General features: G+C 52.6%; 3 protein-coding genes across 3 annotated transcripts; 1 reads left to right on the plus strand and 2 right to left on the minus strand.

Moving 5' to 3' along the window:
• Positions 1 to 993: 993 nt before the first annotated feature.
• GLRG_01682 (glucose-6-phosphate dehydrogenase) lies at positions 994 to 2,933 on the minus strand (the record flags this gene model as incomplete). The annotated part of the gene is made up of 6 exons (XM_008092367.1): positions 994 to 1,109; positions 1,164 to 2,103; positions 2,164 to 2,508; positions 2,575 to 2,595; positions 2,654 to 2,726; positions 2,908 to 2,933. 6 exons carry the CDS (start codon positions 2,931 to 2,933, stop codon positions 994 to 996), a joined length of 1,521 nt encoding a protein of 506 aa, XP_008090558.1.
• A 3,231-nt stretch (positions 2,934 to 6,164) lies between these two features.
• Positions 6,165 to 6,948, plus strand: GLRG_01683 (ribosomal protein L35Ae; the record flags this gene model as incomplete). The annotated part of the gene is made up of 5 exons (XM_008092368.1): positions 6,165 to 6,189; positions 6,358 to 6,367; positions 6,530 to 6,625; positions 6,676 to 6,776; positions 6,851 to 6,948. The coding sequence occupies 5 exons, from the start codon at positions 6,165 to 6,167 to the stop codon at positions 6,946 to 6,948; spliced, it is 330 nt and encodes a 109-aa protein (XP_008090559.1).
• Positions 6,949 to 10,387: 3,439 nt separating this feature from the next.
• Positions 10,388 to 11,333, minus strand: GLRG_01684 (uncharacterized protein). Its single transcript, XM_008092369.1, has 2 exons — positions 11,074 to 11,333; positions 10,388 to 10,876 (listed from the first exon to the last, which is right to left on the minus strand). The coding sequence occupies exons 1-2, from the start codon at positions 11,156 to 11,158 to the stop codon at positions 10,542 to 10,544; spliced, it is 420 nt and encodes a 139-aa protein (XP_008090560.1). The 5' UTR covers positions 11,159 to 11,333; the 3' UTR covers positions 10,388 to 10,541.
• Positions 11,334 to 14,433: the final 3,100 nt, after the last annotated feature.

Consider the following 14,433-nt stretch of genomic DNA (forward strand, 5'->3'; position numbering starts at 1 on the left):
GGTGGTGATGCGATGGCGATGTGCAGCCAGCCAGCCAGGCAAGCAAGGTGGAAACGAGGACAAGGTGCTACCTGAGCCTGCATTTTTCTCGGGCAGGCTCTAGCAGTCACTGTCCCTGTTGTTCATCCGGCTGGACGTGTCATGTGACTTTTACATACCCCCCCAACTAGGTATGTGGAGTCGTCCCTGACGACTCCACCGTACGTACCTATACCAACCAATTAACCTTATCTTATCAACTCTCTACTGGCAAGCTCCGCCATCCTTCGGATGGTGATCTCATTCCTGCGATGCCCACTGCTCTTATGTCACTGTGTAGCTATCTTGATGAGGGGCATACTCATTAGGCTGCCACACTCTTTGAGGCCGAAACTTTCAGGCCGCTATCGTGGCATTCATTGGATCGTCAATCAAAGGAAGTTGGACCAGGATCAAATGCACAAAACTGGCCGAATTAGTTGGAAAGCCCCGAATAATGACGTTTGTCTTGGGACTAATATGGTACCACGGTCCTGAATGACTCGCCAGCCAGCCTAGTGACTGGAGCTTCGCATCACTCAGGTCATGATGTCCGGCTGATACACACGCAATCAACACCGTCAAGTACCTAGAGGAACAAATTGAAACAAAGTAATTAAGTCATTGAAAACGTGAATCTCATTGATTTTCTATCCTCCCTGACCCGGCCAAGCAAAGTGCAGAAATTTCTATCGGCCTACCAGTATCCACCCGCAGGTGTTCCTTCTGGTTTCCCTTGATTATGTTGTCTTCTTCGAAATCTATGCCCTCCCTTCGATGGATATAATACGTTGCGCATGCAGCAGAGGCAGCGGCGTAGGGGAATATTGTGGGTACGATGGCTGAAGTGTGGTTTGTCTTTTGTTTTTTTGTTTTTTTGGAGTGGTGTGATGGAGATGGGCTCAGCTGTTCACAACATCATTTAGGGTCAATTCTTCTATGTATAATAGCTACGCTAAACGCGCACAACATGACTTACAACTTGTTGGGGGCCTGAGCAGAGGTGGTGGGCCACTGGTAACCAGCCGCATCACTGAACTTGTAGCCATAGGAAGAGGTGAAGTCGTCGAGGACAGCAGGGCCACGGGATCCTGTGGGCAGATTAGCAACCAAGTCAAGGGCAGAGAGTAGGCAGAAACTTTTACCGTAGGGGTACTCCATGGGAATGATCTCCTTGTTGTCGTCAAGGTAGTGCAGCAGAGGAGTGAACATTCTCCAGCTAGCGTCCAACTCGTCGTCACGGACAAAGTTAGAATGATCGCCCTTGAGGCAGTCTAGGATCAGCGACTCGTAAGCCTCCGGAATCTTGAGGTCGGAGAAGCGGCGGCGGTAGGTCAGGTCCAGCTCAGTGACGACAGTCTGCATGCTAAGACCGGGCAACTTGGAGTTCATCTTGACATAGACACTCTCGTTGGGCTGGATGCGCATGACAAGCTCGTTGCGGGGAATATCCTTAAAGATACCCGACGTGACATCCTTGAATTGGATGCGGATCTCAGTCTTCTGTTCATTGAGGGCCTTGCCGGCCTTCATGATGAAAGGAACGCCGTCCCAGCGCTCGTTCTTGATATAGGCAACGAGGGCACAGAAGGTGGGACACCTCGAGTCCTTGGGGACAGTGTCGTCCTCCTTGTACGAGGGCTTGCTGCCGTCCAGAGACCTGCCGTACTGGCCGATGATAACATTCTTGGGCTCGATGGCGGGCATGGCACGGAGGACGCGCACCTTCTCATCGCGAATATCCTCGGAGGCGAAGGATATGGGGCGCTCCATGGCTAGCAGGGTGAGAACTTGAAGCAAGTGGTTCTGCATGACATCGCGGATGATGCCGAACTCGTCAAAGTAGCCGCCACGGCCTTCGGTGCCGAAGGGCTCCTTGAAGGTAATCTGAACGTTGTCGATGTTCTGTCTGTTCCAGGTGGAGCCGAAGAAAGAGTTACCAAAGCGGAGAATAAGAATGTTCTTGACCATCTCCTTGCCTAGGTAGTGGTCAATGCGGTAGAGCTCCTCTTCCTTCCAGTCCGGCTCTAGGGACTTCTGCAACTCGCGGGAGCTGGCAAGATCCTTTCCGAAGGGCTTCTCGATCTGCAGTCATCACGGGGTCAGCCAATCCGTAAGCAGCATGGGGGCAAAGGTGGCACATACAACAACGCGCGCAATACCCTTGGTGGGGTAGCAGCACTTCTTCAGGTGCTGGGAGACGATGGTGAAGACGCTGGGGGGGAGCGCCATGTAGAAGAGACGGTGAGTCTCGGGCCTGCCCCGCTCAAGCTCCTCGAGGTGCTTGGTCAAGTTGAAGAACGAGTCGTCCTTGTCGTACTGGCCGGAGACGTAGGTGCAGAGGCTGCAGAAGTCATCCAGCTGCTGCTCAATCTCCTTTGTGGGGGTCTTCATGTAGGATCTGATGCGACGGATGTAGTCTTCATGGTCCATCTTTGTGCGTGCATATCCGACAATCTTGATGTCCTTGGGAAGGAACTGGTTTCGGTACTGTTGCGCTGGTTAGCTGGGTAAGCCCGCGGGTACGGCATCTCAATGCGAGCCAGTATATCGTACCAGACCGAACAACGCCGGATACTGTAATAAAGGTCAGTAAGTTGACAGGCCATGAAGGGATTGGATCCTGCTTGCTCACAGTCTTCTTTTTCGCCAAGTCTCCGGAGGCACCGAGAACGACGATGACGGTGTTCTCCTTGAGCTCCATGGAACTGTGGAAGGCGCGCCCGTGTCAGCTAGATTTGCGCTCGAATAAATGATGACGCCGATTTCGATTGCGCCTCGCAAGACACAGTCGATTCCCAAGCAGTCGATGATGCTTGGTGAGGCTCCGGAGTGGTAGTGAACAGCATACGGGCATTTTGGTGGGGTAAGGAAGGCGGGGTGACATACGCTGCGGCGGAGGTGTGGTCGGCCATTGTGAAGGAAGTCGGAGATAAATACTGGCTCGACTATGAATGTTCTTTTGGTGTGAGAGGTGTAGAGAAGAGGCGGGTGGATATGCCTCTACAGCAGGAAACCAAGTCGGCAAGCAAAAAGGCAGAAGAGCGAGTTGGGGAGGTGTTGGAAAGAAGTACTGGGCGGAATCCGGGACGGATGGATTGGGGTATTTAGTAATGACGAAGCACAGATGTACCTCATCTTCGAGGTAGGGATACGGCCTGTGTGGATGGGGGTAGGTTATGGGTACGCACCTGGCACTAGCAGCTAAAAGGGTCACTTAGCTTGAGATCAGGTCGGCGTACTGCTCCTACCTAGCGTGCAGACCGGGGTTGTCAAAGCAGGATAGGAGGCCAGGGGGAGCTTACTCACAGTCGAAGGCCCCTTCTTCGTGCCTCCTCGCTACGCGATAGCGCGGCAAATACTGTATGTACTTGGACACTTGTGGAAAACTCGAGTTCCTGCAAACCGCACCGCGGCTCGCCTTTTTGCGCCCAGAAGCGAATCGGTCAGGGAGCAAGCCTCGCTTGATGGGCAAGTGGGTTGGCACAGGTAAGTATTGCTTCTTCAGAAAACGCCCGCTCTCACCGGACTGTTGACGGAGCTATGGAGAGCATCAAGAGCTGGGCACACGGAGACGGACGAAGGATTGGTGAGCAGGCGGCTGTTCATGAATTTCCCAGAGGGTTTCGCCGCCTCGTTGCCAGAACAGGCCCCTCAGTCAAGTCGCCGGGATAGGTAATCCACTTCATCATGCTGGCTTGACTACGGAACTTGAACAGGGCTGATGTCAATGGATGGGGGGAGGGCAGAGGCCATCCCAGATTTACACGTATCTATCGGTCTTAAGCTCACTGCGTCCACCAGCCATCAGCAATGCATATGAGCTGGAGCAGATCCCTCTGCACTTGGTTAGAAGTCAGAGCTTCCTGACATAGCTCCAGCGTGCACAGAGTCGGTCATGCCCACCGTGTCCTTGATTTGTCCCAGCGTTAACGGCATAGGACTAAGTGGTGGGAAATTGGGTTTGATGCACAGAGGCAATCCATCCGTCACTAGTGTAACTTGTAAGCAGACTGGTGAGGGTCTGTATCTTCGGCGGATGTGGATTATAAAGCACCCATCTCGTCTGGCGTAGGTCCTTGTAGGGTGTGCATGCGTCGCCATCCCATCATCCTGGGCCCGCCTAGACATCCCTCGGGTTGCGATCCGCACCCGCAAGGCCTCGAGGCGACCAACATAGTATACACAGATCAAGATGGTAAAATACCTACGTACCCGACAAGTGCCAGACCCCTGTCCGAAGCATACTTCTCGAGCAGCGCGGATATGTACATCGGATGATTAGGAGCCAAGGCATACCGTGGTATACAAGTTGCAGTAGGATTAATTGAGCCGGCGACTGTCAGAGCGCGCCGGAGCTCCAGAAACACAAGAACATCAGAGGAAAAGAAAGGGTAAGGACAAAAATAAAAGACCGTGGGCCCTGTCGGTCTTCCGCGCAGCTTTTAGCACGAGCCAGGCACACGCACACGCAGACGTGCGGGATTCTCGGCCCTTGGACGCCTAGCAACTCAAGTGACCAGTCCCTCAGTCAACAATATCCACACTTATGACCTCAGGCGGGCGGATAGCAAGGCCTGAAAGGGTCCAACGCCTTGAACCGCTCAGCATTGAGCATTCCTGATCTTGCTTTGGGCTCCATCGCCGGTTCCAGCTGCTACGACGGTAGTCCCAGTCCCTCTCTCCCGAACGCCGGACACCGCCGAGCTTCCCGATCGGACTTTGCGGCTTCTGAGATCGTCTTCCTGTGAAGAGGGCGGGTGGAATTTGCGACAGCTGGTGGGAGCGGGCGTGGGTCGGCCAGCCTGTGTGAAACAGTGCTCCTAGCAACAAAATCTATCACTCTGACATTTATCGTTGAGGTCCAGTTACATTGGAGAGCCATCGTATCTGTTCCTCTAGCCTGCATGACGGCTGGAGGCGGATATGCTTGGGAACGTTTCCTTTGCATCTTGCCCCCCCTAACATCCCATCAACTCCAATGTTGTCACCGTGGGAGTCTGGCAGTTCTGCATAGTAAGCCCCATACACACCAGTCTGGCCAATGCAGCTGTGGCACGGAATTCTGCTGCAGTGTCCTGGAAACCGGCAGTGTTTGGCGGCCAGAAATTGCCGCATGTCCACCCCTCCGAGGCGTGCCAATCGTTGAAGCTCGCGGTTTATGCAACGCCAGTCATATATTACCACAACCACTGCCTAAGCACTTGAGAGCATCTCCGGAGCCCACTCCAGGCAGCCCCGCGGAGCAGTTTTTGTCGGGTTCAACCCAGTGGTCCGAATGTTACAAATTGCAGGCAGATCGGCTGATACTGTGTGGTTTTCAGCAGGAAACGGGTTGGCACATTTTCTGCGTGGTTGTGAGATTGTGTCTCTCCCCTCTTCCATCCTACTTTGTCTTTGTCTTGTTGTTGTTTGACGCTCTAGATAGACATCGAGCCTGTTCAGAAAACCCTTTGAGGTTGAGGCGTTGGGAAGCCGGACCAGCAACTGTCTCGCAACTCGGCGGGTGTAGTGCCTAACCTTTCCAGCGATACCCTGACCGATCCTGGAACTCCGGTCCAGCCGGTTTCTGTTTCTTCATTGTCAGGTGTGTGTAATCATTGTTGCTTGACTCCATGATGCACACATTGGTCATGGACGGACTTTCTCCCGATCGGGCAAGATGACTTATCCGCCGGGTGTGCAAGACTTCGGGCGAATAAAAGATGCGTCTAAAGCCACGGACCCCCGGTCGGCACCTGTATCAAAGCCGAATGGGCCGGGAGAAACACAAAGCCCACATCCGCTGGACGGATCCTGTCAAGCCACACCACTCAGCCCACAGTCAGCACGTGATCCCGACTGTGGCACTGTGGCACTCATCTTATCCTATGGTCCCCATGTAAGGGGGCTGCTGAGATAAGCATGTGGATATGCTTTGATTGGCCAGTCTAGATTTCGGTAAAAAATTCATGTGGCAGGTAGGGTCACTTTACCCTACCTTCCTTTCCGCATCAGTGTTGAGCCTATCGAGAGCCGCCTGCATTATTCACGAAGCACCCAACCGACGTCGACCAGAGTACCAGTCTTTTTACGTGAAGACATCCTCTGACTTTCCTTTCTCGAGTCCCTTCTGGTTGGAGCGAGGAATACTAACCACCGCCAAAATGCCTTCGGAAGCCGGTCACAGATGTGAGTTGTTTGCCCTAATAGCCTCCAACGCAAGTTTGGCGATGTGGATTGCGGCCGCGCAACTGACCCTGGACGATACTTGATGTCGACGGGCTGTTCGCACGCATCGCATGCCGCATTACCTGTTGCTCTGTTTGTTGAATTCGAGCTGACTTTGATTTCTCGCAGTATACGTCAAGTAAGTCCCAAAGCCGAAATCGCATTTTCCCCGCGACCGACTACGCATCGTGGATTGATCCCACGAACCTTCTATCCCCTCGAGACATTCTATCCGACGATACGACGATGCGCAGCGAGTCTTACGCACACCGAATGGACCGAGACTAACCTTCACTTACAGGGGACGTCACCTCAGCTACCAGCGTAGCCGTCACGTTACCCACCCCAAGACGAGTTTGATCAAGATCGAGGGAGTCGATGACACCAACGCTGCCAAGTATGTGGTTTTCCCCTACTCGGACAGATCGTCAGCTAACCAGCGAGTAGCTTCTACCTCGGCAAGAAGATCGCCTACGTCTACAAGGCTCAGAAGGAGGTCCGCGGTTCCAAGATCCGCGTCATCTGGGGCAAGGTCACCCGCCCTCACGGTAATTGCAGCCCCCCATTCAGATCGAAGCGCCTACAATATCTCGAGCTCTCCCCAGCTAACAAGATGGAATAGGCAACTCTGGTGTCGTCCGCGCCAAGTTCTCCAACCCCCTCCCGACCCGCTCTTTCGGCGCATCTGTTCGCGTGATGCTCTACCCCTCGTCGATTTAAACGGCCCATCATCATCGGACGGAGTTGGTATTGAGGATGGATTCTGAATTGGTTGCATCGGTCAAGGCAAGGGTAAAAGCACAGTGCTTTGCTTGCTAAAAAAGGCATCAAATCAAACTCGTCAAACAACCACACATGAGGCGAAACGCACACCCCGCCGAGAAATACCCTCTCCCCTTTTACCAACTGAGACATGGGGAACATGAATTCTGCGTGATTTGGCAAAAAAGGAGAGTCTTTTTTTCAGTGTACGGGTTGAAGAGTAGCCTTATATGCATGGGGGCTCGAGGACGGGAAATGGAAAAAAAATCAACATGCTTGATTTTTGCTGGCCGGCTACACAAACGCGATAACGACGAACGGTAGATCGGGCGGCATTAATGTCAGGTGTTTAAAAGACATGGCTCAGCGACGGTATTCAATGGTTTTTGCACAACTTCCATTTCGACCCCCTTGATCAACAGTCCCTCGGCTCGTTTCAGTCCCAGTCCAAATGTCGTGCTGCGAAAGCAGTCACCCGGCGGCCTCCCAGTCCTGTCCTGCCACTTCTGCCATTGTCTTTGCGCTCCCTGTCCATCAGTCCAGGCCCAGTGACATGCCACCCATTGTCTCATGTGATGCTGATATGGGGTTATCTTGGATTTCCCATATGTGGACTGTGCGAGCTGAGGAATCCGGGGAAAGTCTGCCCTTGCCCTGTTCATGTTAAGCATCTGGGTTGACGACGCCGCGTCTTACATTTGGGATATAGCATCACAAGTCTGATCAAGCGAAGAGTCTGCCTCCGAGATTGAGTTTCCGGATTATGTTCCTGTGAGTCGAAACATCATGCCGGTGACGTCAGCGCGAATGCGAGGCAATCGTGAGGACACGAAGCCTCGGAGGGATCGGCCTCCTTCGCACGCCGGCTGGTGATGTAGCTGGAGATGCCGTCTCGCCTTCTCGGACAGGACCACCGGGAGCAAACCTTACCATATTTCAGCAATTACAATTACCGTGGGTGAATACGCCAGTCACGCCTACCTCAACATCACACATAATCTAATTACCAATCAAGTGAAGCCGTCAAGCAACCTTACTCTTCTTGTCTGGTTGAGCATGGAGCAAGATGACAGGCATTTTGTTTGCGAGAAGTCTGTTTATCAAGTTTCGTTGCCACGGGCTTTCTACACAACAGATGTCGCCCTCGGAGTGGCCAGCGAGGAAACAGGGTGTGTCTTTTACCTTTTGAGGAGCTATCCGTCCTACCTAGTGAAATGAAGCATGCCGTACTGAGATGTGGTGACTTGCCCGGTATATGTCTTGTGACATTGGCGGAGGTGCGTTGACCCCTACGAGGAAACCAAATCATAAGTTCAAAGTACATCACATGGCTTGTTTATGAGTCTGTACCATATTGATTCCACCGACTGTCATAGACATTGCAGATATATCGAGCATTGCCGCCCTACCGTCCCTTCTTCCATCATTGTCTCAGCCCTTTTCCCCGCGTAATTGTAGATGATCAGCAATTAAGGACAGTGAGGGCATTCAATGGCCGTCGATTCGTTGTTGTTCGCTTACCTCATAACCTCGGATACAGTTCTAACCGTCTGGTCTAAACGAACACTTGATTGGACTCCCGGAGGATAAGAATAGATGCTGTCCTTGCCGTCCACCTTCCAGTGTTCAGATTATAAGCTGATTACGGCTCCCTGAAAGCACATTGCTGCACACGCGATTCGGGGCGTTCCCGCAGACACTCCAGAACCACTCAATAGCTGCTAAAACACCTGACCTGGTCTACCGCCTCGTGGTGGTCTCTCATGAGGCAGAGATTATTCCATCAAGGTGTCGAACGCTAATGTTGAGGCGTGAATAATGGGGATGCCTATCTGCAGGAGATTACCCAGCCAAGTCTAAGGAGCTAGCACATGTGACTTCGAGGAGATAAAGGCCATCATGGTTTCCTATATTAGTTTAAGCTCACTGATTGTGGATGATGTTTCCAGGAGAGCCTGTTGATCGTCTCGAGGCCGCCATCCCACGCCAAGGGTATCTGTCGGTGTCATGGCGTAGGCCGGAAGGTGTCTCGAAGGTACAATCACCATCTGAAGTCTGCGAAAGCAAACGACCTTTTTATTTGCTTGGTGTCGGAGCAAGACCACACATATGCTATTATATTCTTCAGCAAGTCTTTGCCCAAGAGTTCCTGCGCAAATCTCACCTGATATTATCCTTTCTTTCCTAGCGCGAGCAAGTTATCTACCCCGCTCATGAGTTGAGAAAGACTTACCACACGCTCATGGTCAGCGCATGGCGGAGGACGGAGAAATCATATAGATGGACACAACCGCTGCGCCATTCCGACCCCTTAGCCCTTCTCCCATCCTCACCTCCTCGAGCGCATCCCATCTTCCATCAACCCAGCATGAGAACGAGTTGATGAGCGAACCCAGCAGGACTACGAGGGAGGGATTCAAAAAATGATAGCATAATAACAAGGACGTCCACCGGATGCTGAGGGTGTGGCGTCCAGCCCATCTAGTGTGCGGATCGGGTGTAAGTCGTTATCTTAGGTAGTATAATAGTTCCGCGTAGGTTCAACGTCCACAAGTTCCTCGAGAAAACACGACTTCCTTAATATTATTATGCAGGACGGGTAGCAACTAATCATTGTCAACTTCTCAACTGAAGAGCGGAGACGCGGGTGACGAATTGGCAAGCCAAGCCCTTGCTCTATCAGCCAACTTCAAGCCGACACAACTCGAACTACAAGCTAGATGCGGACCCGTACGACATCGGGCCAGGAACAGCGGCGGGCGATGCATGGTGTGATGGATGGTTGACTAGTGGATAGTTCACGAGAGCCGAGCACACTACTCGGAGATTACCAACTCCAAACAAGCGTAAGATTTTGCGCAAACCGACTGCCTCGGTTGCGTAGCAGAAGCCTCGCCGGTTCAACCTCTGGAATCATGCGACTGAAGCTCTCGGAATCCGTAACCGGACGCGGCAGCTGATTTCTCTGCTCCCTCACCAATATTGTCACGTTTCGTCTGAGAAGGAAAACCTAGTCTCAGTATGGGTGAAGTACTGTAGTCAGTGCATCATATCCTTAGTCGTAAATAATCAGATCAACTCAATTCGGCAAGTTGGGCTTCCAGAGGACGGCGGCAAAAGTAGGGCGAGCGAGGATGTCTCGATATCCCTTTAAATCTGTCATGGAAACGCATGGGGAACCTGGATAAGTCACTTCGTCCCAAGTTGTCCCAAACACCGGGAGACTGAGGAGTCAAAAGGAATTAGGGGGGGTAAGGGTTCGGTGTCAGAGGGCCGGCAGATATCTCGTGAGGTGATGGACAACTTCGGGGTCTGGGCCCAAAGGTCTGAGAGATAATGACTAGCCAGGATAAGAGGCCCAGTTCCCAGATGCCAGGCGTCGCGGCACTCTGTCTTACAAGAGTACAGTAGTTTCAGGAAGGGCTTAAGAAGGAGGCAAAGATAAGATAGAAAGAACCTGTCGGGTTGAGGTAAGGAGGGAAAGGCCGGATGCCAAGGTTTAGTTTCTGTCCCATCCCCGGTCACTTCGCCAAGACTAGCAGATGCAGCCACTAGAAGGTACCTGAGCACTCAAGTACCGCCCGCCACTTCCGCCATGAAGCGTGATCGAGATCTGTTCTCCTACCCGCCGTGCTCCCGCTCTCATTAACCAGTCCTAAGCTGGTTGGGTTGCTGGGTGCCTGAAGCGACCTGGTAACTGAATTGGTGCCTGGTTGGTTGCCATGCCTACTGTAATCGCGGAGAGAAATCGATGGAAAATGGTGCCAACCAATGGACAAGTGAATTGGTGAGGTGGTTACTGCGACCGAGACCGAGCGAAAAGTTCCGGACAAGGCGAACACGAGTCGAATTGCAAACGAGTAGTGGTAAACGAGGAAGGACAATCCTAATTGCAGAGTGAGTCTCCGAGCAAGGAACCCTTGATAGGCGTAGTGCGTGAAACAGGCTTCCCTACTATGTACAATGTACAATGTATATCATACAGGGTGGCAGGGGTAAGTTTTTTCCCATAGCTGACATGATGATAGAGGGGGGATATTCACAAAAGTGAAGTTCTGTAGTAGGGGGGTGGGCATTAGTTACCTAACAGGGGAAAAAACTTCGGCCGGATAGCATCGTAGTTTGAGGTGCCTGGCCAGGGTACCGGAAGTAAAGCCGTCCCTAACATGTATGGATACTTGTCACGTATGTAGTGTGCCGGGGTAGGAAAAAAAAAAAAAAGAAGAAAAGCCCGAATTTGCGTGGTTCCAAGAAAGACGGAGGGTTGGCGGGAGCCGACCGAGCCTGCGTGTTGACAAATGATTGGTTCCAAGGAACAGCGGGAGGGCACCGTAGCTCGAGTCGGTTCTTGCGCAACAAACGGATGGCCGCTAGCTTATATTGCTGCTCTGTATCCATCATACCTGTCGCCGGAAAGTCCGGCCGTGTCGGCGTCGTGCAAGGCCAATGTACATATACCTAAGCTATTCTTCACCGAGGTTGGTAAGACGAGAATGGCAAATCACCTCATCCAATTCGAAAGGAGGCATCATCAGCAGAAGGTTGCCCGTGGGGCCATGGCCATCTTCGATGATGTCGATGTCCGAGCCAGTGAGGTTCTGGACAATATCCTGGACATCAACAGCCAGTCAGCGGATGTTTTCTATTTTCTACAACAGGTTTGACTGGGGAAGTCTGGATCTTTTGCAGGCTGTTGGTGTGATGGCTGATCGGTGGAAACATGGAGTATTTTCCAGAAGCTCGAGCCACCAAAAACCGGTCACACCCAGCCAAGTTGGATAATGATGGAGGGTACTTGTGATGAGAGGTGGGAAAGAGCGCCCAAATACGATACGATGTACAAGGGGGAGAGGGGAGATGTTATTGAGCTTGACAGCTCGGAACGGGGATCCCTGACGACGGGTCGGGAACTGCAGGTGCGGATACTCAGCATGGTTGAGTACCTAAACAGACTGGTCTGCATCGTCGTGGCACCGGACATGGACTCTAGAAACCGCCCATTACGAAGTACACTACATGCACCTAGTACTACCGTGTCTATGGGAGGCACCGTGGCAAGCGGACGCACTACGTAAGCCACGTCCACATCATTATTCGCTGTGCGCGTACGATAGGCTTTCGATCAGCGCCATGACCGCCGATCTAATGGAGGCGAAGCTCAGCCACGCAATATGGAACCCGCGGGTGTTGACAACCACACAACTAAAGCTGAAGACTATTTTTCTCTCCATGCGGTCGTATAGCGGCTGCCAAGTCGAGAGCTCGGAATCTCGGGTACAAGTAGACCTCGTAGCATGCACTGCACCATGGCATGACCGTTGGACGCGAAGCCCACCTTTTTGCAGATGTGGTCGATATCTTCCCCCAAGACTGAAGCCGGGGCATTCAAATAAAGACACACCAATTATATACACTACTAGTAGGCACTCGTACAATACGCGTCGTAGTGTACATTGTACATAGTGTCCGTGGCAAACCGAAAAAGAAGAGGCGGTGGGACGGGCATCATCCTTGCCCCACCCATATATGATGTTCAATTCAGATGTTTGCATGTATTCGGTCTTCAGGGTCCTTCGACATGCCGCCAGTTCGGACCTCATGGGTGGTGATTATGCCACCGAAGTACATACAAAAAAAAAAACACTTAGCTGGAGATGTTTGACATATTGTGCCAGAAAAAATAGCGAGCATGAGTCGCAATCGAGCCTCAGCGCAAGAAAGGTCCCGCTGATTAACCAGCCGACTAACTAACTGACTGACTGTTTCCTGGCTGGCTGACTGACTGAACCCACGAATGAACAATGGAATGGCATTGAGGGGGCAGGAAGGATTGCCGTTAGCTGCTGCTTGATGGATGGATGCAAAGGCAAACAAGTTTCAGACTCGAGCTGTCGTACAGCCGCCCCGACGGACGCATGTCTCTCATGCGCACGCCATCGTCGTTACCCAATGAAGCAGAGAACCATGTACACGGCCAAGAATGGGGGGCTTGGAGTATCTTACAAGGAGAGCCAGAGGAACCAACCGACGCGGCCGGATACCGTGAGCATTGGTGGCTATCCTGCCGTGTTTCGTTCTGCCTCCTGGCCTGCCCCAGTCTGTCTCTACCCATGGTAACCTGGTTGTTCATGTACCGTGTCTTGTTGCCCTCAGTCGTGGTTGAGGCAGCCGGCAGTGGTTGATCGGGGAGGACGGGCGCTAAAGTTCTGGACGGAACTTCGTGGATCTCATTTCAAGCGGAGGACGGGGTGGAATGGTCGATGAGGGGCGAAACGCGTAATGAAGGACTTCCACTACCTACCTACCTACCTACCTACCCACCTACAGGGTAGGATTCCCCGGCCCCCATCCCCCACCAGCCTCCGCACCCCTCCCTCATGCCTCCCTCATGCCAATGCTTGACTGTGCTCACCTCCCATGTTTGACAGAATGGAATGGGGAATGCAAGACCTGGCCTCCCATTTCCTCTGCCTCCGGGTCGTACATTGAGGCTTTCCAGCCAGTCGTGCCGGTCGTACCGCCGTGCTTCCAGAGAGGCCGTCACGCCGTGGGGCCCTGAGAACGTTCGAGCATCTGACGGTCACCGGCTGCGCCCTGGTTCAATGGTTTCCTTCGATTCTGAACCCCTGGCCAGGTTCTGGTTCCGTCGCCTTCGGTCGCCTGTTATTCTAGGAACGGAAGATCCGGCAATTGAAACCATACACAGCCCAGTTGGGCCATTGGTTCTAAGTGTCATGGTATCTTGTCGCCAGGGCGCATCCCTTGATCGTTCCCTACCTAACACTAGTTGGTTTCTGATGGAAGGTAGGCAGAGGTACCAAGGCGGTGGTAAACGCAAGAGAGGAAGGCACTCTGCAGTGGTTCCGTGAGGGGAAAGGTACTCAAACATACCTGTGTCGACGTACTTCTGTCTGGCTTCCCTTGGCTAGTATCCAAGTGACGTCCCCGACGATCACTGTGAGCTTCAGAATGTTGTCGCCATGCCATGCTGTACCATGCCACGGCGGAACAGGCCACACCTCCCGTAGGGTTTTACTCAAAGCCCTCTAGGTAGGTATATTGTTCATCATAGACTGGTCACTACCTACCCACCATCGTGCTCGTTCATGCTTCCGCCAGTCACACACACCCACGTCCAGTCCGGGTTGTCTCTTCGCTCGTTGGCCCGGTTGGATCGGAGGCTCGTATAGATACTGACGGCCTCCCGCCACATTCTGGCTGCAATCTTTTTTTCCTTTTCGTTTTTGGGTTTGGTTTGATACTCTAGCAATATTTGCGCTTTCATGAAAGTCTCGCCTCGTTGATTCACGACCTCAAGATTGACCCGCCACGTTGCGCAGCGACACTTGACTCTCTCACCTTCCGACTCGTTCATATCTCGAGCCAGCCATCGCTAGTCACGGAACGTCACAAGCTTTCTTTCGTCTTGTCTTTTATTCGGGT

This window comes from Colletotrichum graminicola, assembly GCF_000149035.1.
Source record: "Colletotrichum graminicola M1.001 genomic scaffold supercont1.4, whole genome shotgun sequence".
In the NCBI taxonomy this organism is placed as follows: Eukaryota; Fungi; Ascomycota; class Sordariomycetes; order Glomerellales; family Glomerellaceae; genus Colletotrichum; species Colletotrichum graminicola.

Bases quoted from the DNA above. Each gene is read 5' to 3' on its own strand.
- GLRG_01684 (XM_008092369.1), bottom strand. From the start codon at position 11,158: ATGTTAGGGACGGCTTTACTTCCGGTACCCTGGCCAGGCACCTCAAAC. The intron at 10,877-11,073 runs GTAACTAATGCC...CTCTGCAATTAG, and splicing joins GAAGTTTTTTCCCCTGTTAG to GATTGTCCTTCCTCGTTTAC.